The following is a 24,428-nucleotide window of genomic DNA, read 5'->3' as shown; positions in this document are numbered from 1 at the left end:
GTATTTATGGGCTGCAACTCCTATCTGTAATCCTTTTTCCACAGAGTTTTCTGCTCGTTGATGTAGCGAAAAGTTGCGTTATTCCACGCATGAAACAGCAGCGGTCAGTCGCATTGGGCAACGATATGACCAAGACGGACAACACATACGTTTATGGCAAATTCAAACAAATTAAACGCCATCAGATAGCTACAAATTCAAACAAATTAAACGCAATCAGATAGCTTAAAAAACAATTATAAATGAACAGAAACGAAACAGATGTGAAAACAAAAATGAGACTTGTTACATAGACTGCAAGTACATATGCGTACGTGTTTGCACGCGTGCATATATATGCGAAAACAAAAGTTCGAGTTTGTTACGTGACACTGGGAGTACATATGAGTGGAATGATGATTTTCAAAGCTTCAGAACTTTCCGTGAGGGGGACTTTGTATAAAATATATCATTCTCACTGCATTCTTGTCGGCCTTATCAAAAGGCGTGGTTGGCAGCAGCGGCTTAATAAACTTTCTACACATGAGTTCCACCAACTCTCGCCGATGACCTATAGCTTCGTCGGGACACACACCAAGACTGGCATTGATGCGATGAGCTCAACGCTGTGTTACATTCAAGCATATGCTTCGAGGGGCTTCGTAAGCGACCGGCGATCCGAAAGCATCGCGTCAGGAAACTTCATGGCAAGCAGCAGTCGCATGCTGTTGCGTTCGATATATCTTGTCGATCTTTCCGGTGCGGACTCCCGCTTTCTTTTTTAGATGCGGAGCGTCTCTTGCTCGGGGGTATGTCCCGCGGCGTCGGCGTCCGCACTCACACTACGCATGCGCAACTCTCATCATTCCCGCTCTACAACAGCTCTACAATTTAGTCGAGAGAGATAGAGAGAAAACAAGAAAAACAACAGAGAGAAGGGTAGGAAAACTAGTTAAAAGTCAGCCTAATCTGAATACTTTTAGCACGGCAGACGAGCTGTCTCCGAAATGAAGCACGCCAGCCCAGAGCGTTCATCGTCTGCTAGACGTTTGTCCTCCTCCCCCATGTCCTTTCCCTTTCAGTTAATTATTGGCACGCAGCGTGCGAACTAAAAAATAAAAATTGTCCCCACGCAACGTGCAAATAGAGACACCCCCTTAGACATCGCATGCAACTGTTGCTCTACCTGGCGGGACATGCACGAAAGAACCGGAAGTCAGCTGTTCTGCTGGACCTTTCACCTTCCGGTTGTATTCGAAAAATGGCCGGCTTGAGGCAAACGCCGCTCACTTGCTCGGGACATACTCGGCCCGTAGTGGATTTACGCTTCTCGAAGTTGTCTCCAACCGGATCTTATTACTTAATATCAGCCTGCAAAGGTGGGTGACACTTTAAGACGTACCCCTTTACGACGTACCGTGTGCGTTTGCGACGTTCGGCCTGTCGTGGCGTAGCACACCTCTTTCAATCGTCCCTCCATGTGCTCTCGCGAGAACCTCGCTTTGTGAGCTACGTTTTTCGTTATGGTACTGTGCGTTCACTCTTTCCAGACTAACCTGCCCCGTTTTTTATCATTTCGGGTGTAGCCTACGTTGGGCGTTGTTTACTTCTGCTAGCTGACCGTACTGCGTAGGTTCCGTACCGGCAACTAGTGCTACGTTTCGGAACGCCGACGGGGAGCGGTTCGTTTGGCGCTGTCACTTGGAGGAACGTAGATTTTTTTTTTTTTTTGAGAAGTTATTCATTTGGGTGAGCCGCGGCATTGGAACAGCATTGCGTGCACTACAGCGCACAAAGCTCTGGAAAGCGCTGCGTCATTGATAAATGCGTCGCCTTGATGACAGCTCATCACTAGTGACGCGGTGAGCGCGGTGCTCGTAGCGAAAGAAGAAAATAAAGCTTTTTTTTTTTTTTTCTCCGTGTTAATATTCGCCGCATCGGCGCACATCTCTGACACCTGAGACGTTCGAGATAGAACAGGTAATGGAGTTTCGAACTCGGCGCACCGCACAGGCGATCGTGGTATGTCGTCCGAAACACATTTGTAGAGTGCACGGAGATGTTGACCAGGTTTTGTGAGGCACTGCTTGTACTTGTGCATTTTCGTTTACACGGCGTAAGATAGTCCGAGTTTATCTGGCGGCAGAGACTTGGCGTTTCGGCAGATAAGTTTGGACCGTTAAACCTGCGAAAACCTGTGAGGTTTTTTTAATTTTAACAAAAATCTCTATTGTGTACTTCAGGGTTCGCTATTATTCTGATGGTAGTGCAAGATCGCACCGGCAAAAGCGAAGTGCGTAGCCGAGGGCTTGTTAGCTGTCACGCCAATAAAATTTGATGCTTCTAGAGTGCAACTTTCTCTGAATCGTGCTGCAACAGCTGTAGGGTACAATGTTACTTGTCAGTGTTTTGTAAACCCAAAAAGGGGCCGCTAACATTCTTTGCCTCAACGTCTTATTCCAATTAGGCAGTCAGTTTCGTTTTTCCACAAACAATCTGTTGTTTGCACCTTTTATTGTGCTTTCGTTGGTTTTTTTGCGGATTCTTTGCGCATTGCAGGAAACATTCACCCCCATCTGTTATATGTTTTGGATGCATCACCAGCCACGGTTGCTGGCGTGAGCAGGGTGTTAGCCGCATGATTGGTAAAAGCTGGTCTTGGCAGATTAGACCTGTGTACTTACACGCGAGTTGCCACAATAGTGCTTAATCTCCAGACGGTGTTCTGACATTTCGTGAATATTTCTCACAGCATCATGTAGCGTCAAAACGGTAAATGTGTGGTTTCTAATAGCCTCAACGTGTTATTGCTAGTGTACAAAACAGTTTTAAGGTGTCAGGTTCGAATGGCCGTGCGGCCATGTCACATCTAAGTTGCACTCCGCATGTAAACGCACTCCTCATATCATGTGGGTAGGCAGATATCGCTGGCATCGCGATGCCCAATGCGTAATATTGTGGTGTGAATGTGCCCAATCTAGGTACATTATCCCGATCGTTGGATGTGTTGCTGGCACCCACTGCGGTTTTTAGAGGGCTAAGGTGTTGTGCTGCTGTGTCCTAGGATGTGGGTTCGATCCCGGCGGCAGTGACTGCTTTTTAGATTGAGGCAAAAAACAAAAATGCCTGTGTGTTGAGATTTCAGCTGTGTGTTGAGATACCCAGGTGGTCAAAATTAATCCGGAGCCTTCCATGCGAAATCGTCCGTGTAGCATCAATGCGTTAAGGGGGGACACTGCTCTTAAAACAGCTTCCTTTAATTTTCAAGTAAACTCTGTGAAACTTGTCAATCTTGCTGCTTTTTTCCCACTGATTTAAAATATGCCATTATTTTTTGAGTAAGTCCGTGAGTTACCAAGATAATTACAGATAATTAACAATTTTTGTAGGAACAGTAGACAAAATAGGTTGGTTGTAAACCTGATTTTCATATTTCCCAATACTATGAACACTGGTGAATGCAATGAGAAAAGCGTTTTATTGGTGCACTGCTTGGAACTAATTTTACAGCTCATTAACCCTTGGTGGCACCAGCGGCAAGGAACCATTTCGAATGCCCATTTCAAACACCAAAGTTTAATGAGCTGAAAAATTAGTTCCAAGCAGTGCACCAATGAAACGCTTTTCTTATTGCAGTCACCTGGGAAATAAAGAAATTACAGTCCTATGGCTGACACTCTTTTGTCTATTTTTCCTCCAGAAATGACTAATTATCTTGGTAACTATTTGACCGAGTCAAGAAATAATGGCATATTTGGAATCAGTGAGAAAAAAGCAGCAAGGCTGACAAGTTTCACCTAGTTCGCTTGAAAATTAAAAGAAATTGTGTCAAGAGCCGTGTCCCCTTTAATCCCCCAAATATTTGCAATTTTGCGATCACTTTGTGTACAGTTCCAGTGACTTTTCCCACGATTTCTTTCTCCCTCGCCGCAGATGGAAAACCCATGCTCAGGCAGGGTGACACGGGCGACTGGATCGGAACCTTCGTGGGGCACAAGGGGGCCGTGTGGGGCGTCGCTCTCAACAAGGATGCCTCTGTCGCCGCCACCGGGGCTGCCGACTTTACGGCCAAGGTGGGTGTGCGGCTACCCGTTTGCCGCAGAAGGTGGGACACAGCGTTTGGAGTGTAGTTAACAGCCGATCTAGCGAAGTTACTGGTGACTGCGAATTGTTTCGTTAAATCGAAAAACTCGTGAAAAATTACGCCCATGTTCCTGCGAGGGAACCCTGATGTGATGCGACGCATCAGGGGGGTTCAATTTGCGTTTCCATTGGGTTGATTCTCTAAATCGCGTGAAACGTGTTGTGAACGCGTATGATGCATTCCATCACATGCGGGTGTTCTCATACGCGGGAAGATGGGCGTAATTTTACTTTTCATGCACATGCATACGCGTCATGAGAGAGTTGCCATCAGCGTTTGGATTGACGCTGGTACTCGATTGCGTCAAACCACTCGCTGACGGGACTGTTGCTTCCATCGCACTACATCAGAAGAAGCAACGGAGTCGTCGTCGTCAAGCGAAGCACAAGCAAAGTCAAGCGCAGTCAAGCGAACGCACTTGACTGAACCGGCACAGCGCGCTCACCGCTTTATATTCAGCACTTGAAGGAGAGGAGACGAATGGAGGAGAGTTGCGCATGCGCAGTGAGAGCAAATGCGAGAGAGAAGCGTCAGCGAAGCACGCGCAGCTGTTATGATAATGAGACAGAGAGAGCGCGTTGCACACAGCTGTTGGCGAGAAGAACGGAGGAGAGTTTGCGCATGCGCAGGTGGTGTGCGGACGCCGCGACGACGACGCTGGAGGGACATACCCGAGAGCAAGAGATGCGTCGCATCTAAAACGGCTGTTTTGTGCATTAGTTGTGTTGGCAATCATGATGTCTGATCACCTTTAGAATGGCAGTGGGGCCTTGTGCACAAGCCTAGGTTTACTGCGTAATTTGGAGGTCACTGGCTGTGAAGTTTATGGCTGAATGGTAAGCGGCAGACGCAAGAACATAACTGGAAGCGATGCCACGTGAGGGCGTGTGAGGACCAAAAGTGGTGATGTCATCTCCTATAGCATTACGAGTCGTGATGCCAGCTTTAGTAGCCCAGTGAAGCAGTAAGTGCGAAGCGAAGGGATTCTGTTGCTGAAGACAGATTGGAACGAGCAGAGTAGGCACTAACATCGTATAAATATCCAACACAAGAGCTTTGACCAAAAGTTTTATCTGGACTTGTAGTGTGGCTGGCAACGTTACCTCCTTAAAGCGAAACCTTTTTTAGTAGACCAACGGTGTCCTGTCAAAAAACTACAGCATTTCATCATAGACCGGTTGGCCAGCCGAAAAGCTTTGATAAGATTTTTGGACGCATGGCACGTGCATGAAACCAGGCTTCTTCCATTGTGTCGAAACGGTTGCTTGAACATTGCAAAAAAGGAACAGTTCTCGATAAGATACTACGCAAGGGGGCCGTGTTGTTTGATGATTGATTGGACAGACTTTCAGGGAAGGTGGGATCAGGGGCGGATCGACATTTTTTTTTCTGAGGGGAGGGTCAGCTTCTATTAGTGATGATGATGATGATGATGATGATGATGAGGAGCCTTGTTTATTTCACCAATATTTCGGAAAAGCAAAAGCTCAAAAAATAGAAAAAAAAAATCAACTAGACCTTTTCTACTACTTCCGGGGTCATCATCTCGGGTGTATAAATTTAACAATTAAATTAAAGGAGGGGTCATGACATCCGGACCTCCCCTCTGGATCTGCCAATGGGTTGGATGCACTTTTAGCAAAGGTGTTCACACAGCTTTGATGTGAGAAGGCTTTCGCGCTTCTCTCAACTTTCTCTAAGAAGGGATGACAATTTTTTCGTCTCCTTTCAGCTGTGGAATGCGGTGGCGGGTGAAGAGCTGCACACCTTTACTCACAACCACATAGTGCGTTGTGTGGACTTCGATGCAGAGGGTGTGCGGCTGCTGACAGGCAGTAATGACAAGACCATCAGGATCTTTGATGTCAACAAGGAGGACGCTGGTGAGTGGGTCGAGAGCGCGTGCTGATCGGATTTGCACGCATGCCAGGGCTTATGCGGCGAGTCGTCAATTCTTGCCACGGGTGTCGGAGCGATAAGCTTGCAGTGCTTCCGGGCTGTTTACTCCGCTTTTCAAGTCAAATTACCGTTGCAAGATATCGGGGGCCACTGAAGCATCTGCAGGTGTCGGCGCTGCGTCACCACTTGTTTAGGAGCGAAGCCCCTTAGGGGCTGGGGCTGTTGGCGTCTCCTGTCGTCGGCGTAATCGTCGTCTCATGTAGTCACGGTACTAAAACACCGGCAAACTCGTTTACGCCTCACGCTAGAACGTAACACGTACTAGAAAACACTGGGACACTCGTTTACGCCTCGTGATAGAGAGCTTCATGCTTCAAAGACACCAGACTTGTACAGCAAAGCTGTATACCTCTGCCCCCCAACGGTTTCATCTCCTTGGGCAAAAACGCCAAGGCACCAAGAATACACGTATACACTGCATGCTTCGCTCCTCCCCAGGTTTCACTTTGATGGCCTGGCATTTTTTTGTCTCCTCTTTGCTGTCCACGCTGGAAGCTGTGCTGATTCACCAGTTGAGAGAAAGCCTCCAAGGTGAAGCAAGTTTCTGCGAGGAAAAATTAAAAATTTATAAAGTCTTTATATTTATAACACTTATAAAGCTATATTAAATCAACGACGATGCTTCAAAGCTTCAAGGTCATGATGTCATTGCACTGCACGTATTTGCAACGTAGTATCCTCATTGTCCCTGAAGAGGAAAGTGTATGACAGCTGCATCTCTCAGCGGTACTCACCTACATGGCAGAAACTTGGAGGCTCACTAAGAGGGTTCAACTTAAAGGAGCCATGAAGAGAAAACACAAGTTTGGTTCATTCGAAAGATTGCCTCGTTAGAACCATAACGACACCACTTATAACGCAAATTTCGCTCAAATAAGCTGCATGATTAGGAAAAAAGGAAATGACCATGCGACCCACCAGCTCATTTTCCGCAACAGAACCTATGATGTCACTCGAGAATGCTCTGCGATTGGTGGAGGCCGGCAAAAGCAAACGCATGTTAGGCAGGGCTTACAGTTTGCATAGCGAGCTAAATGCCCGTGAAACATACTGCACATTCTTTTTATGACAAAGAACGGTGGAGTAAACGGTTGAAGGTCCGAACGAACACGCAAGCGTGTATGCCAATGCGTACGAAACTACCGCCAGCCGAACTCGACTTCTCGCCGTCGCCACCGTCGCGCAGACGAATTTTCGGGTACAAGGCTCTTCGGGGCCAACAAACCGTCCCAGCACGCACAGCCGCGACCTTGCTTGGTATCATAATCCCTTCACAGGAGGTTGGCCGTCATATCGCCAACCAGCAAAGGTAAAAATAGAAACAAGGGGAGTAAGGAACACAGAGCATCAACGAGATAGTGCCACTCGTCGCACAGGTTTCGGTATGGAGGTCGTGTTGGCTTGCTGCTGTCGTTACGAGCTCGTTTACAGTTTACAACCACTGAAAACTTCAGTTTGTTCGAGTACTTTACAATGAAATTTCGTTGCTGTGTTTTGAAATGCCCATGTAGAAATCGTCGAGGGAGTGCGACATCCCCGCCGGTGAGATCTCCTTTCATGTGCTGCCCAACGACGAACCTCGGCGAAGCAAGTGGCTACGTTTTGTTAACTTTGCAAACGGAGGAGAAGGAGAGCTAAAGGAAGTACGAGTGTGCTCGCTTCATTTCCGAGGAAGTGATTACGGCAGGGACCCGGACATGCTGGCGCTCCTCGCCGACTTCGTCAAAGCGCTCTGACCTTGGGGAAAAAAATTGCTGTACACACCGCGCATTGACGCTCGAATCTTTCTGGTCGGAGCAGAGAGCTCGAGCGAAAGGCTTTCCATACACGATACCGGCCAACTGGCATAAGCGATACTGCTACTGAAATTGAAAATACGGCACATACGTACCAGTCTGTATTCGTCCGTCGCGACGGGGCTGACGAGGCAGCGGTGCCGACGGCTGGGCGTTTGTCTGTTGTGGCTATCGCGGAATGGTTGCTTTCCCGTCCACCGCGTATCCCACAACTCTTGCCGCTCGTGCACTTAGAAGCATTGAGCGTTCAAGTGGTGTGAGGTTGTTAAATGCAAGCCCGAGCTCCTCGGCGAGAGTTTTGTTCTCCGGATCAGGCGATTCCATGACTAGGGCTGCGGGTGCACTAGGTTTTACTAGTATTTTTAAAATGGCCGCCGTCTCGGTCGACTCCCGCGTGTGGGTGCTATATGGAGTCGACATACTAAGTATCTATTTTATGGACCGGCTCGTATGACGCCATTGTTCACGTGACGAAATGTGCAATTTTAGCGGGAGATTTAAAATTTTGGCTTAAATTGCCTTATTTCTCAGTGAATAAAGCATCATTTGCTTCCGGGAAAGCGCTTGGGGTACTATGAAACACCTAATCTTTCGAATAAAATTGATTGATTGATTGATTGATTGATTGATTGATTGATTGATTGATTGATTGATTGTAGGGTTTAACGCGCCGACGCAACGCAGGCGATGAGGCGCGCCGTAGTGGAGGGCTCCGGATTAATTTTGACCACCTGGGGATCTTTAACGTGCGCCGAAATCTCGTACACACGGGCGTTTTTGCTTTTCGCCTCCATCAGAAAAGCGGCCGCCGCGGCCGGGAATCGAACCCGCGACCTTGTGTTCCGCAGCGCAACGCCTTAGCCACTGAGCCGGCGCGGCGGGTCTTTCGAATAAAACAAACTTTTGTTTTCTCTTCATCGCTCCTTTAAATTGAGGACGACTCAACGGGCAATGGAACAGAAGATGATAGGTGTAACGTTAAAGGACAAGAAGAGAGTGGAGTGGGTCAAGGACATACTAGTTGAAATTAAGAAGAAATGGGTGTGGGCAGGGCATGTAATGCGAAGGCAAGATCACCGTTGGTCACTAAGGGCAACAGAGGGGATGTTTCGTGACCAGAGGGGATCGAGATGACCTTTCGGTTAGCATTGCACTCCGCACCATTGCTGGCCCTTGCCTCAAGCGCTGAAGCTCGTACTTTTCAGAATAGACTTGAACGGTGGCAACGGAAGTGAATCAGTCTGTGCAAGGCTGCAGTGGTAGAAACTCAGTGCCAGCAAAAGTTTTTGAACTTGAGAAATGAGGAAGGGAATGTAACAAATGAACTAGTACTCATTTTGCTGTGAGAAGTCAACGGGACGCCTAGTTTAGACTGCAAGTGCGGAGAAAACAGGAAGAGGAAAAGCACCGATGTTTTTGGTTGTAGTTAGTGGTAGTGACTGGCCGCTTTGTGAGCGAAACAAGATCAGCGTCTGAGGTAATGCTAGGTGTGACAGGAATCTAGTGTGCTTCAGTTCTCCTTTTTTTTGCAGGCATACTAATTACTTGCAAATTAAGGCAGCGTGAGGTTGCAGTGTACATTTAGACGACGCAAGCTCTCTTTTGACCAACTCTTAACGCTAACTGGCTGCAGCTATGAAATTCATTGGAATGAAGTTGCTCTATCTGCAGCCTAAAGGGAGAGCGAGAGGGAGAAGAAAAAGGGAGGGAGAGAGGGAGATGAGGGAAAAGAAAGAGGGAGATGGGGAGAAGAGAGAGAAGAAAGATGGAGAGAGACAAGAGAGAAGAAAGGGAGAGAGATGCAGGGAGAAGAGAAATAGATGAGGGAGAAGAGGGAGAAAGAGAAGAAAGACGATGGAGAAGAAAGGGAGGGAGAGACATGGAAGAAGAGAGACACGAGGGACAAGAAAAAGGGAGATGAGAATAGAGAGAAGGAAGAGGGAGAAGAGAGAGAAAGAGTAGTCAGCTTTTCTAATCGAGATGCTGCAGGCGTATACTTTGCAAGTGATTGATATGTGATGTAACGATTGTGAAGTTGTGAAGTCGAGCGGTTGGCTGAATGTGCGTGTTGCGCGTGTTTGTCACTGCAGCCCCCACGATGCTCAAGGGGCACTCCTCGGCCATCAAGAAGGTCCTGTTTCTTCAGGACGACAAGCGCATTGTCTCTGCATCTGACGACAAGACGGTCAGGTAACGGACCTTGAGCGTTTTTTGCCTCTTTGGTCGCATCGCAGCCAAGGCTAGTGCTGTGCGTGCATTTCACCTTCAGAAAGATTCGCAAGAGGCTTCGAAATGACAGCCTGGTTTGTTTCAGGGAAAGTCTAGAGCGCTGTGCTGTCACAAATGCATAGTGCGAAGGAGAACAAATGCATTTGTGAAAAAAAACAAAAATTATCGTGCACTCGGGACAGAGAGAGAGAGAGAACAACTTTCTTAAAGTGCCTGCAGCTTGGTTAGATCCCCCTTGTGCAGGGGACATGAATCTTTCTTGGCAGGTAATGGAACCTATTGTTGGCCTACAGCATCTCGTAGGTCAATTGTCTCATCCCTTTACACTGCTCGACACGCACGTGTCAGGCTCAAAGGCTTGCCAAATCTGATAAAAAGGCTACCGGAAGTTGGACGATCCGCCGTGTTTGTGAATTTGCCAGAGCTTTTGATGTGAAAGGAACTTTGGTTAAAGGTATTATGGCCTTGTTTGCACCAGTGTACACTAAGCACGCGGTTTTGAGGCCGTGAGGGGTGCTGGCATTAGCATTTGTCAGGGTCACCGGAGTGAAATAAATTAGATTCCAGTGCACTTGTGTCGCATTTGTTCAAACCTTTTATGCGTTGCACCCCATGCCTCTTTGTGTTAATTCCCAATGCCAGGTTCTGGGACTACGTCAGTGGCGAGCAAGTCGGCCAGCTGGACCTGTCCAGCGCCCCCAGCGACCTCGAACTGAGCCCGGACGGCACCATGCTGCTGGTCACCCACGGCCATGCCGTCAGCACCTGGAGCACTGAAACGTGAGCGCCCTGTCTCCGGTTTCAAGCTCACTTGTGAGCGCGTTGCTGGTGTTAATATGGTAGGCCTGAACTTTCGAGCTGCATTCATTTGCGACAAAGGCGTTATGTGTCTCATGGGGCAAAAAAAATTCGACCACCTTTGCAATTGAGATGCGAAGACTGAGGAAACAGCGGAGCTGGTGGTCTCCGCTAGCTTTAACTTGGCTTTTCTTGGGTCTGCCTATCTTTTCGGAAAATCAGACACCGATTCCATTAAGCGCACACCATCTTTTAGATGCAACTGCATCTCATTCACTCGCCTTGTCCCTCCATACGGCGTTGTTGTTGCCCGTCCACACCCCTCCCCCATTCTCGCTGCGCGAGCTGCGCTCTCCGCCGCTCACCCCCTCTCCTCTCCGATAGCGAACACTCTCTCACAAGGGGAATTGGATTGGATTCGAATGGATTGGCTTGGATTGGATTAAAGTGGATTGTGTTGGATTGTGTTGCGTCATAGCCGCGCCACGTTGCGTCATAGCCGTGGTCGTTCCAGCACCGGCGTTCCGGTTTCGGACACGTGCATAGACTTGATCTTCGCTGCAAATTGCACGGTGGTCCCGTTACTTCACCATCCACTACCCGTACACTTCAGCAACCACAAGGCTGTCATCGTTAACGTTACGTCGCGTGTTAAATACATCATACGCGTTCCTCACACGTTTCACGCAGTTAAAGAATCAACCCAACGGAAACGCCAAGTGAACCCCCAAGATGCGTCGCATTTCCATAGGGTTCCCCTCGCGGGAAGGTGGGGTAATTTTTTTCATCTAGAACACCTACACGTCAGAGGTTATGTAATCGCTAGGCGCAGCCAATCCCTGACATGCACCTCCTCACCCGAACATCTGTGCTGCGACGCGCGCTCCCCACTTGCTCGTCGACTCATTGCATCCTCACCACCTTCCCTCACACTTCTTGTCCTAGCATTTTTTTTCCTCTCCACGTTGATGCACCAAGTCTTGAGCAATGCCAGGCACAGATGGAATTGAAGCAGCTTTGCTGTTAAAATTCCTCAGGGGAGGTAAATCTTATTTTCCAGCTTTGGATACGAAAGCCTTATGGCTTCCACTGGCCATACTTATCCAACACTTGCTTAGGGCTAATCGTGTTTGTTTCTCTTTCTTTTTTTTTTTTTTCTTCGCTTTCTATGTTTTCATTCTTTACTGTATTACAGTCCATTCGGAACTCTGTACTGGGGAGTTGGAATCTGTGGTCACGTCATGGAAAGAGCGTGACACGCGTGAAAGAACGTTAGCAGACTTGAGAGACACTAAAGATCGAGTAACGTTTTGTTTCAACTGAAAGATGAGTGCTTCGTTACGCTCCCAGCTATTGTTTAACACTCAGCGATGCCTTGTTTGCCGATAAAATAATTCGAACTGGAATTTTTCTCTGTTGTTTCCCCTCCGTTTTGTTTGTGACTATTTCTGAGCACGTCACGAAGTGGTCAGAGCGAGCCGAGCCCGGCGAGCTCGATCGTCGCCATCTTCTGAAAGCCACCAGTCCTCATTGGCTTCCAGTTTCGTCGCTGTAAATCAGGAAGGGTGTATTTGATGCCATCTTGGTGTGGCGGCGTACAGCGAAATTGGCCACCAGGCCAATTTTGGATGTGCCCAGGATGTGCTTCCACCTTGTAGGAGGTGGTAAAAATACGTTTGGAGTTGATCAGATAATCTCACAGTCACCTCGTGTGTGGTCGATCGCGCTAGTAACATCAACTTTTGCCGCTGGCTGTTTCATGTATACATGCGCTAGTGGTCAGTAGGTGTGGTAGGCTTTCACACTTGCGTTTACACTTTAGTGTCGTTTAATTAAGTGCTCTGGGGAAGTATTGAATGGCACTGCATAGGGGCTGACTTGGCACTTTCTTTCTTTATTTGTCCTTGATGCCTGCTGAAAGGCCTGTGGAAGCTTTAGACTTTCTCAGCGCTAAAAACAAGAACACAACCACTTGTTCATGCTGGATGTTGCTAGTGCACGCCGATGATTCCTGCTGCCACTTTGTAGTTTTCGCACTCATGGCACTGCCCAAAATTAGCGATCCAATAGTGGACACTGAAAGTAGCGTTGGATGCTAAGCGAGGGAATTGACTGGATTTGCAGAACAGGGGCAGTAAGTCTTTGAGCGTGTCTGACTTGTGAAATCTACCTCTTGTGCTTAAAAGGGCATACAACCGGTTTTTGTGGAGTGCGTGCCGTCTAGCTCACATGAAAGCCAGCGTTTTATGTACTGAGTAAACTGCAAGGAATTCTGAAACTGGAGGAAATAATTTAAATTTTGCACTGAAATTTCTGAATGGTGGCGACACATAGTGTCTGAATGTGACACTACCTTACGTGCCCAAACAACTCCATCGATTTCAATGCGTGATTCAAAAACCGCGTCAAGGAATAGGTAAGGTTGCACTTTGTTGTTGTTTTAGCTAGGAACGAGTTTTCAAACACCTCTTTTCATCTCGCGTGCTGTTAACAGTTAGAAGTGTGTTGCTGCAGCTGCATGGCTCTCTGTCATGTTTGCCAGAATTCCTCCTGGCGGGACAGATATGACTGGTACATCTAAAAATTCAGATTTCAAAAGTTCTAGGGCGCTAGCAGCAAAACCGTTTCAGGTTTAGGGATTTTTAGATGCAACCGCATCTCATTCACCTGCCTTGTCCCTGCATCCGGCGTCGTCGGCGTCCGCCCCTCCCCCATTCTCCTCGCCGCGCCAGCTGCGCTCTCCGCCGCTCACCCCCTCTCCTCTCCGATAGTGAACACTCTCTCGCGAGGGGCATTGGATTGGATTCGATTGGATTGGATTGGATTGGATTGGATTAAAGTGGATTGTGTTGCGTCATAGCCACGGCAGACGCACTGGCGCCGGCGCGTCCCCTCACCGTTATGCGCGCTATAAAACGTGGTGCCTGCGCCGCTGCGTTCCATCGTTCCAGCTCCGTTCCTCCGCTGTCCAACGCTGCAACGTGAACCCCCTATTCGCCGCATCTACACAGGGGTTCCCGCGAGGGGAGGTGGGAGATTTTTTAAGTGATGCCTTGCCCGTCTTCTTTTAACACCCTTTTTACCCTCACCCAATTTTCCGAAATAAATGTTTACTCACTCACTCACTTTCATTTGGGATAAAGAAAATATACTTGCCAGAAGCCAATTGTCTGTCCCCTTAAAGCCGTGACTCAGATAATTTATGGCCATTTAATCTAAAGTTTGAACTATCTTAATTAAACCTACTATGCTTAGATTTAGAACACGTTTCAGATTTTTGAGTAAATTGATTTCGGGGACACTTAGAACTCAAATGACTTTGGTTGACCTTTCCTTCGACCCGAGTGGTGCAACAGTCGTATTTGTGTTGTTTTTGGCTACATAAGCGCTGCCCGAAACTAAATTCTACTCTTTGCGTGTGTGTTTTTCCAACGTGATTGGTACCTTCCTTGGGTGCCCCTGCCTGTTTGCTGCCCAGGTTTGAGAAGATGAAAGAGTTCCAGATTCCCAGCCAGGTGAACTCTGCCTCGCTGTTGGCCGACAAGTCTGTCTTCGTCTGCGGAGGCGAGGACTTCAAGATGTACAAGTTTGAGTACGAGACTGGAACTGAGCTGGGTGAGTCTGCTTGCTTCTTCACAGCAAGGTTTTGAAACCCCGTTTAGCGCTGGAAAAGGCTTCGGTGCTAAGGGCCTCGAGTTGCGTGTACATTTTATTATCTCTGGTCGTTCATGCATTTTGGTCTTCGAAGCTGCGTTATTGTTTCAAATTTTTGCATTAGCAACCCATTTCTGCTGTTTTTGTGGTTTTCTGGGGGTGCTGCATATAAATGAGACGTTGCAAGAACCTCCTTCGGTGGCACAGTGGCTAAAGCATTGTGCTGCTTAGCTCAAGGTTTGAATGTGAACATCTTCGACAGAACTCTGTCTGGTTGGGTTAAACTTAAGAGGCAAATACACCAACCAAGGGCATTTATTCAAAGCGGTCCCAACGTTTCGGAGCCAACTCGGCTCCTTCATCAGGGGTGACTATGTACAAACAAGAAGCAGCGGTCTCGGGAGCGTTCCCCGACAGCGCCAACAGAACTTAAACCCAGATGAAGCTGCAGCCATCCGTAGCCTACGAGATGATAACGTAGTCATCCTCCCTGCTGACAAGGGAAATTGTACCGTCGTGCTTGACCGCCAAGCCTACAAAAGCAAAGTTCAAGACCTCTTTGATTGCTCAACGTACGAAAAACTGAAAAAGGACCCAACCCCACATGTTCAAAGGGAGCTTAACAAACTCCTGGCCAACATTTTCAAGAAGTACTCTGATTTCCGAAGCCTATATCTGCGACTGATCTGCCGGAATGGCTCAGCGCCTGGTTTTTATGGGCTACCAAAAATTCATAAACCCGATGTGCCCCTCCGGCCTATTGTGGACTTCACAACTTCACCACTTCGAGCCCTGTCCAACTTCCTTCATCAGGTTCTCTCCCCTCTCGTCTGCAAAACGTCCACCCACGTCAAGAACGCCAGCCACTTCGTCCAACTTGTCTCCGAAGTGCCGATCGACCGTGGGGACAGACTCGTCTCTTTTGACGTCGTGTCGCTTTTCACCAGCGTCCCTGTTTCCCTGGCCGTCGCAACCGCCACAAGTGCCCTCGAGAACGACGACAGCCTGAGCTCCAGGACCTGCCTCAGCGTCGGCGAGATAACGCAACTTCTGCGGTTCTGCCTGCAAAGCACATATTTCAGCTACAAGCAGGAATATTTCAGGCAAGTAAGTAGAGCTGCGATGGGGGCAGCTATTTCCGTGACCACAGCCAACCTTGTAATGGAAAAAATTGAAAGGACCGCTCTGGAAAATTTCCCTGAAAAGCCCAAGGTGTTTCTCCGATACATGGTTGACTGCTTTTGTGTCATCAAAGAAACAACAGCAGACAACTTTCTGTCGCAGCTACATTCGATTGAACCAGCCATCCAATTCACCATGGAAAAATAAACGAACAGCACCTCACCATTCCTCGACGTTTTGATAAAAAGACAGCAAGACGGACTAAATTTCACAGTATACAGGAAACCCACCCACACCGGCCGCTACCTGCAATTCGATTCCTGCCACCCAAATTCCCACAAATCATCTGTGGTCTCTGCTCTCTTACTTAGAGCCAGAACTATATGCTCAACAGAAGAGGACCGGAAGAAAGAAGAAAAAGCTGTAATCGCTGACCTGAAGAAACATGGATACACGAGCAACTTCATACGACGCGTCAAACGCCGTCTCCCTCAGCCGGGCTGCAACCAAGGAAATTCCTCTGTACTGACGCCGCCGGTCAACAACCCCACTCCTGTCTCCGCTGTCTGCCCGGGTCTAGGAGAACTCGTCAAGAGTGAACTCGTTGCAGCCAACTCATCATAGGTGAATTCGTCACATAGGGCAATGTTCAGAGGCCATCTCGCACTAGGGAACTCGTAACCTAGGGCAACTGGACACTCGGCCAACTTGTCACAATTTGTTTTTCGTCTATAATGTTCAAATTGAAGAGTACAGAAGCTTGTATAATTCTCATCTTATGCGTAAACATTCTTACACTCCTCCTTCAATTCACCACCCTTAATGTTTCCTTCATCGCCTTCGAAGAACGCGCCAGCCAGACAGCGTATCTTATTTTTTTTCTTTGTGCAGCTAATTATGTGAGTCTTTTATATTAGATTTAGTTTGCCCGTTCTATTTTTTCTAATACATTTTTTTTAAATTTTTGGTAATGAAGTGACGGCGCTGTATTGGGATTAGCGATTTCGTTCTGTGTTTTCGCTTTTTAGTGTTTTGATATTTTGTTTTCATGCCTGCTGACAAACGATGATTGTCAAGCTGGGCAACTTTCGTATTGTTAGTCTTCATATCACCTATATATGGGAGCGAACGTCAAGGCAGGACTTAAAAATTGACCCCCTTTCACACACACACACACACACTCACACAAAAAAGTGTGACGAATATTTTTTAGAAGGAGAAAAAAAGCAAAAGAAACCGGAAGTTGTGCTGAAACCGAAAAGTCAATTTCAACCACCACCTGCAAGCAAACAAGAGGCCAACATTTTGCCCTATTTATAGATATATACACAAGCAGGCAAAAAGCTTAAAAAGATAACGCAAAAAGAGAAAAAGAAAAGGAAGAAAAGAAAACACACAAGAAAGAAAAAGTCCACCCCCCCTCCACAGAAAAAGTGTGACAAATATTTTTTGGAAGAAGAAAAAAAATAAACCTGAAAAGAAACCCCTTACCTAGTAAAAAAATGTGATTTTTTTTGCAATGAGAAGGGAAATAAGAAGGCGACAGAGGAACATGTGTTAAAATAGAAAGACCATTTCAACCACAGCCTACAAACTAACAAAAGCAGAGGACCCCCCGAACCCTGAAGAGGTCAACCTGGGAGTAATTATAAGATTAGACGCCACTAACTTCCTCTCCCCATTTCCTCGACATCGGCCAAAAAGAGAACCGCGAGACGACTTTTCCTAGCACGAGGAGGTCAGTGCTACCACATTTCCTAGTACGGGATCACCTAGAACGAGATGCCCTCTTTGACCAGTTTCCCTATGACCAGTTTCCCTAGGACGAGTTGGCTGCGACGAGTGGGTTGGTTCCCGTCTGCCCACCCACCCCCTCGCCACGCCGACCCACCCGTATTTCCGTCCCCTATGTTAAAGGAACGAGTGAAACATTATCCCGCATTCTTCGCAAGGAAGGCATTGTCATCTCCCACAAGCCAGTGTCAACGCTTGGATGGCTCATACCTCGACCTAAAGAGCGGCCGCGAAAAGAAAAATCCCAAGGGGTCGTCTACAAAATTGCTTGCACACAGTGCCTTGCTAGTTATGTTGGGAAGACCATGAACTTTCCGGAACGCCTCCGCCAACACAAAAACGACGTTCGCAAGTCCGACACTCAGCGCAGTGCATTGGCCGAGCACTGCGAAAAAGCTGACCACAGGATTAACTTTGACGGCGCGCAGGTGATTGGCACCGAAACGAATTACTCACAAAGATTACTGCTTGAGTCCTGGCACATACAAGGGAACCGGCAAGGCCTGAATAGATCCCTCGGAGCCCTTCCCACCATCTACGCCCACGGCCTCCGACGCGCAAGGGAAAGATTCCAGTAAGAAAGAAGAAAAAGAAGAAGACACCTATATAACCGCTGCTTCTTGTTTTTACATAGTCACCTCTGATGAAGGAGCCGAGTTGGCTCTGAAACGTTGGGACTGCTTTGAATAAACGCCCTTGGTTGGTGTATTTGCCTCTTAGCTCAAGGTTGCGTGCTTGACCCTGGCCACTGTAGCTTTGATTGGGTCATAGAGCAAAGATGCCCATGTGTTCGAGATTTCGGCGCACGTTACAGATCCCCAGGGGGTCAAAATTAATCTGGAGCCCTCCACTATGGCGCCTCACAGCCCACGTGCAGCTTCAGTGCGTTAAAGCCGCAGAAATCGAGATATTACGAAGATGTGTTTTTTGCTACTTGTTTTTATTTCTTTAAGAAGTGTGCTTTTTTTTTTTTTAAGGGTGGGGGGGGGGGTATTAGGTATTCAGAGCTTGTGAATATGCCAGGTGCTTGGACCACGAAGTCCAGACCTGAACTAGTCACGGAGGCGGAATGCAGCAAAATTCTAACCAATAGTGTGTGGTCTCGAAACGAAGGAATTTGCTTTTCCCACTGGTAACAAAAATGCTTTAAGTTTTGTTTGTGTTGGGGATGACAGACATGCTTGTGAAGTTGCAATTGTGTGGCCTTACTGCTCATAAATGTATAAATTGAAGCGTGAATATGTGTTTCACGCTTGTTTTAGAGGCGAAGCATTTTAGGGGCTCAGGCTATTGGTGTCTCCTGGTGTCGTCTCCTGTAGTCATGGTACTGAAATACCGGGACACTCGTTCTTCAACGCCTCGCATTAGATCGTTACGCGTACTGAAAGAAGAGTGTATAATGGATAAAACCAGTTCAAAATAAACTGACACGATTTAAAGATTTGTGGAACGCGCGCCGTCCGCTTCAGCAATCATCGAGCACAAGCAGAAGCTGTTTGTAAACGGGTGATAATTTGTGTTACACTCAGTACCCACCGGCTGTCGATGCTAGGCTTGATCGGGTTGGGAGGTCGGTTGAAGCAAGAAAAGGCATACTTACGTGGTGCCTGGGCCTCGTTGATCCCCGAGGACGAGCCCGTGGGTGAGGGGCCGGCATTGCACTGCGCTTGCGTTGAACCAACCCTGCCACGACCTCAAACTAGGGCAGATGGGGCATGCAAATTGCCAAAATCTGGTTTAACGCAAGAGAGGGCGCCACCGCCTCAGCAAGCGCACAGTTGCTTCTCCCACCAGCACTTCTCCGGCGCCCAATCAGCGCGTGCAGTGTGGCAAGAGAGAGGCAATCTTTGAATACACTTATTCAGTGCATGCTTTGCCCCTCCACAGGTTTCACGTTAATGGAGATGGCCCAGTTTTTTTGGCACTTTGGCTTTTTGTATTTGGCTTTGGCTTTTGGTACTTTTAGTTTCAGTTTATTTAATTTAAAATATTTGGCCTCATAGGGGTGACCATAGCCTGATTGCTGGCGTTTGGCTTGCGTCTTTCAGAGTCCTTCAAGGGCCACTTTGGGCCGGTTCACTGTGTGAGGTTCTCACCAGATGGTGAGCTGTACGCCAGCGGGAGCGAGGACGGAACACTGCGGCTCTGGCAGACGACTGTCGGCAAAACTTACGGGCTTTGGAAGTACGTCCAGCCGACGGAGAGTGGTCCTGCCGGAGAAGGCATGTCCAACAACAACAACAATGCCAACAACAGCAGCAGCAGTGACATTCCCTCTACTCCTCCGGATGCAACTCCATCCGCCGCCTCATCCGCACCGACCGCCAACAGTACCGTGACGGCCGAGGCGTGACCAGCCTCTCGCTGAAGTCCACGACGGAGGAACACTCGCGGGCGAGAACGGCGGGAGTTTGAGGGGGAGGGGAGGACTTTTCTGCTTGGGCGAAACGAAACGGATGCCTTTTCGCGTTGGGCTTAGCTGTCAAGAGGGGGGGAAGGGGGGGCGGCCATGTTAGGCCCAGTGACAACACACGGCCGGGGCTTGGCTGGAAGGGCGTGGCCATGTTAGGCCTAGCGACGACACGTGGCCAGGGCTCGGCTGCAAGGGGGTGGCCATGTTAGGCCTAGCAGCAGGGTGGGGCTGGGGCTTAACCTGGGGCATAGGGCGGCCATGTTAGGCCTAGCGGGAGGGCATGGCTGGGCAACCATGTGTATGACAGCTGCATGTCTAGGTGCAAGCACCATCCTTTTTTTTTTTTTCTACTGAACCTTGTGGAGCAAGTCAGCGGTGCAAGTCAGACCAGAGCGAGAGCCAGCAGCTTGTGGCAAGATTGAGTTTTTTTGTGTGTTAGCCAGCCCTGTAAATGCAGCAACTGTGTGTGTGGATGTGAAGCTTGGTTTCTTTTCTTTTTGTGTCCATTAAACAGTGTAGCAGGCCCTGGAAAAGTAAACGAAGCAGCTAATGAAAGGAAGAATTGGATGCTGATGCTCTGTACATTGATACGGAAGTCCGTCAAGAGTAAACTGAAGACGTTTGTATTCCCTTGGCACTGCTTGTCAACTTTCCGGTGTCGAATTTATACTCTGTGCTGGGATTTAGAAGCTTCAAAGTATGGAAAGAATAAACCAGTTGCTGCTTTGTTTACTTAAGCCTTGCTGAACTTAGCTGGATGTTGTCACACCGGTTCAGAAAAGACAAGCCACCAGACTGAGTGAGCATACCGTGGGAAAATTCCAAGCTATGTGTTGCCTATATGATGTCTGCCTAGGGCTGTTCCTTTAAAACCAACCTTTCTGCTGCGATGCACACAACGTAAAACTTGCAACCTCAGCATATGTTTTCAGAGTTCGTAAAATGTTGGCAAATTGTGAAGTCTTGTGCAGATATTTTTTTGTGCAGCATTCTGCTTGTGTTTATTTTAAAGCAGGGCTCAAGTCGTGCATCAATTTAATAGGAACAATCGGTCCATAGCAGAAATTGGGGGTTTGTATTGCGTGCTAACAGAACTCTCTTCTTTGCAGTCTCATAAATGGGTCAGTGTAGAATTTCATTTATGAAAAAATTGGGAAGCTTCAATCGTTCACTCAGCACAGCATGTAAGACGTGCCAACTTCTGTGAAATTCCGCTCTATTCTTCATGTGAAATGCCACTTTACTGGTCAGATTTCAGTCTGCCGATTTCGGGCTAATACTCGAGCATAAATTTTTCTGCTCCTGCTGCGTCTTCAGGAAACCCTTGCAAGCCAATTTGAAGAATTTTCTGAAAATTAGCGCATACACTTCGGTGTCTCGAACTGTGTACATGGAGAAGTGCTGTCAGTGTTTTTACGTGGGCCCATCTCGAATCCATCAAGGGAGTTGTGTTTGCCTCAAGCCGGGATTCTTGTGTTTTGGAAATGAAAAAAAAAAAAAAAAAAAAGTTTATGCACCTTTTGAAAGACGGCTGTGCGGATTATGGTAGAGTCCTGTACAATTCTGTATTGACCCTTTCACAAAATTAAAAAGGTGCTGGACGAAGGTCTTTCCCTGCGTGGATTGTTGTGTGCGCTACTGGTGTGCAGATGTATACTGAAATTGGATGCTCTAGGCAACAAAAAAATTAAAGCCGTTCCACTTAATGTGAAAGCTGTCGGAAGTGCAGAGCAGTGATTCGCCATAATGGGCTGTACCGCTGTTATCCGCTTACTGCTACCACCCAATGCAATTCAAATTTCCCGCCTTCTCTGTGCTCGCACACCCCCTGCCTGAAACAGCGGGAGTTCTGTTCTTTTTGTGCCTGCTTTTCCTTCCGCACATGCCGGTGTTGCACTGCCACTTTTTTTCTCTTACTATCGTAAAAACCAACCCAACGAGCGTTCCTAACTAAATGAACACGGGCGCTGCCAGTTAAATGCGTATACTTTGCCTCACATGTACCTGCAGTTTTCTTTGCACTAAACAATGGGGAGATGTATGACAGGCGCCAGCGGTTCATGAGTTTCGAACGCTTATGACTATAAACCATTTGGCTTCCGAAGCCTCTGGGATATGCTGTGACAACAGCCGCTATGACAAAATGCCGTGTGGCTCTACTTTGGTCCAGTGAGTGAGCTATGACGACAAGGCGAGCGCCTAAAGTGCTCTGCACTTAAAAGCCTGAGCAAATGCACGACAACTGAGCTGCATTTGGTAATGATGCTTTTAATGTTGAAGTGTTCTTGGGCTAGTAGTCTGGCACGTCTTGGCGCGGTTGTTTCTGAATCGTCTTTGCACAACTCTCAACTGGAAAACGACCATCCTGTTGTATGCCTAACAGATGGAGGGGAAACGACAGACATAGGCTGATACTGCCTAAACTTGGCGAATTTCCCATCCTTGAGAAACGTGATCACAGTTTCATAACATTTCAAGGACACCTATGCAATCCTTTTAACGAATGTATGAGATTTCGGCGCACGGCAAAGATCCCCAGGTGGTCAAAATTGATCTGGATCCCTTCACTACAGCGTGCCTCATCGGCTGCGTTGCGTGGGAGCGTTAAACCCTACAATCAATCAATCAGTCAATCCTTTTAACCAAGTGAATGTGAAAGCATGAGAGTAGAATCGCCAAATGGATATGCCGGTGTGGTGAATGTCTTCTCTGTTGTTCCCTGGTTTTGTGGTGACTGCTGGGCCGATGGGTGAGGTAGCAGTACGATGCGGTATGCAGTGCATTCCTTTTAAAGTCATACTTCTTTTGCATTTTGTTCTCTTTGTTACTATGACTGACAGCCTTGGCCAGTGGCCCTTTTTACACCTCTACGCCTTGAGCGCTGGCTGTAGGGGCGCCACTGAAATCCCCCTAGTGGGCCATTTCGAAAGCAGCCGTGGAAGGCTCCAGCCATCTCCCCACATTTGCTGCTACTTTTGGAGCACGCTCACGACTGAGATTTACCATTTATATGCATTGGAAATACATTAATGTGGAGTGGTCACCCTGTGTAAACGTTTTCTGACGTGACCTTAGTGTGGTACATTCGGTCTATAAGCTCCAGGTGCATGTTACAGTCCAGCGTTGCGAAGCTGGCATATGTATGTAGTTGGTTGTAATTCCGCTGCCGTGAAACTTACGAACAGTGAAATTTACTAACAGCAGCGTTTCCTCAAATGGCCTTGGTGTGCCTATACACTCTGTTGTGAATTGGTTTTGCGCACTTACATAATCTAGCGGGAGCACTCAAACCTGACAGCACGCCAATTACACTTGCCGATATCATACGTTGGATATTGATCACTAGCCCGGACAAGTAGTGGCATAAATTTCACGAACATTCTATGAAAGAAGTATGGTGGATAATACAAAATTATGCCCGGGGATCAGCACCCGACAAAGAATTTAATGCTGGGTCGTCTTGTCCCGAGGTGAACGCTTGCAAACATTCACCATCTGCTCTATATCCTCCACGAGCAGCGTGGCGACGGGCTTATAGAGTAATCCACATCCGCGACTAAATGCTTCCTCGAAACATCAGCCTATGACACAGGGAGCCTGCAGAAACTAGCACAAAATAAAATCGAATGTCCTTATCAGATACCACACTCTTCCGACAACACCTTTTATCGTTTGTGAACTGCCTACCATGTACTTCAAAAAGTGCGACCACAGAGTGGTCATCAGTTTTTGAAGTAAAAAAACAAAATGAAAGTGAACGCGCAGCTTCTGTGTGTGATTACTAAAATATTCATTCCTTGATTTTGTTAGAATTTCATTCGAATTCCGACACAATGATAGTTAAGTGTCCCCCCCCCATGTCCTGTGATACAGCAGTGCATTTCACTTCTAGTTGGGTATGGTGAGTCCTACCTGACAAGGGGGGGACATGTCTCTTAAAACAAATTCCTTTAATTTGTTTTAATAAGTAAACTCTGTGAAATTTGTTATTCTTGCTTTTTTTACACATTTCAAATATGGCATTTTTTGAGTCTGTCAATCAGTTACCAAGATTGAGATAATTAGCCATATTTGGAGGAACAATAGACAAAACAGTGTTAGTCATAAAACTGTAATCGTTATATTTTCCAATACTTTGAACCCTGGTGAGTGCAATAAGAGAATCGTTTTTTTGATGCCCCGCTTAGAACTAATTTCACAGCTCATTAAACTTTGGTGGCACCAGTGGCAAGGAACCATTTCGAATGCCCATTTCAAACACCAAAGCTAAATGAGCCGTAAAATTAGTCCTAAGCAGTGCATCAAAGAACCGATTCTCTTATTGCACTCACCACGGTTTAAAGTATTGGAAAATATAACGATTACAGTTTTATGGCCAACACTGTTTTGTCTGTCGTTCCTCCAAGAAATGACCAGTTATATCTAATTATCTTGGTAACTGATTGACCTACTCAAAAAATAATGCCATATTTGAAATCAGTGGAAAAAAAAGCAGCAACACTAATAAATTTCACAAAGTTTACTTAAAAATTAAACGAAA

At 47.3% G+C, this 24,428-nt stretch overlaps 1 protein-coding gene across 1 annotated transcript; it reads left to right on the top strand.

Moving 5' to 3' along the window:
• The first annotated feature begins 1,205 nt into the window (after positions 1 to 1,205).
• Positions 1,206 to 21,499, top strand: Wmd (serine-threonine kinase receptor-associated protein wmd). Its single transcript, XM_077674679.1, has 7 exons — positions 1,206 to 1,358; positions 3,913 to 4,052; positions 5,856 to 6,006; positions 9,969 to 10,068; positions 10,750 to 10,887; positions 14,384 to 14,520; positions 19,524 to 21,499. The coding sequence occupies exons 1-7, from the start codon at positions 1,241 to 1,243 to the stop codon at positions 19,826 to 19,828; spliced, it is 1,089 nt and encodes a 362-aa protein (XP_077530805.1). The 5' UTR covers positions 1,206 to 1,240; the 3' UTR covers positions 19,829 to 21,499.
• Positions 21,500 to 24,428: the final 2,929 nt, after the last annotated feature.

This window comes from Haemaphysalis longicornis, unplaced genomic scaffold (assembly GCF_048455015.1).
Source record: "Haemaphysalis longicornis isolate Haplotype H1 unplaced genomic scaffold, Haemaphysalis longicornis Haplotype H1 scaffold_6, whole genome shotgun sequence".
NCBI classification, from domain to species: Eukaryota; Metazoa; Arthropoda; class Arachnida; order Ixodida; family Ixodidae; genus Haemaphysalis; species Haemaphysalis longicornis.
This window is presented reverse-complemented; position numbering and strand designations above follow the sequence as displayed.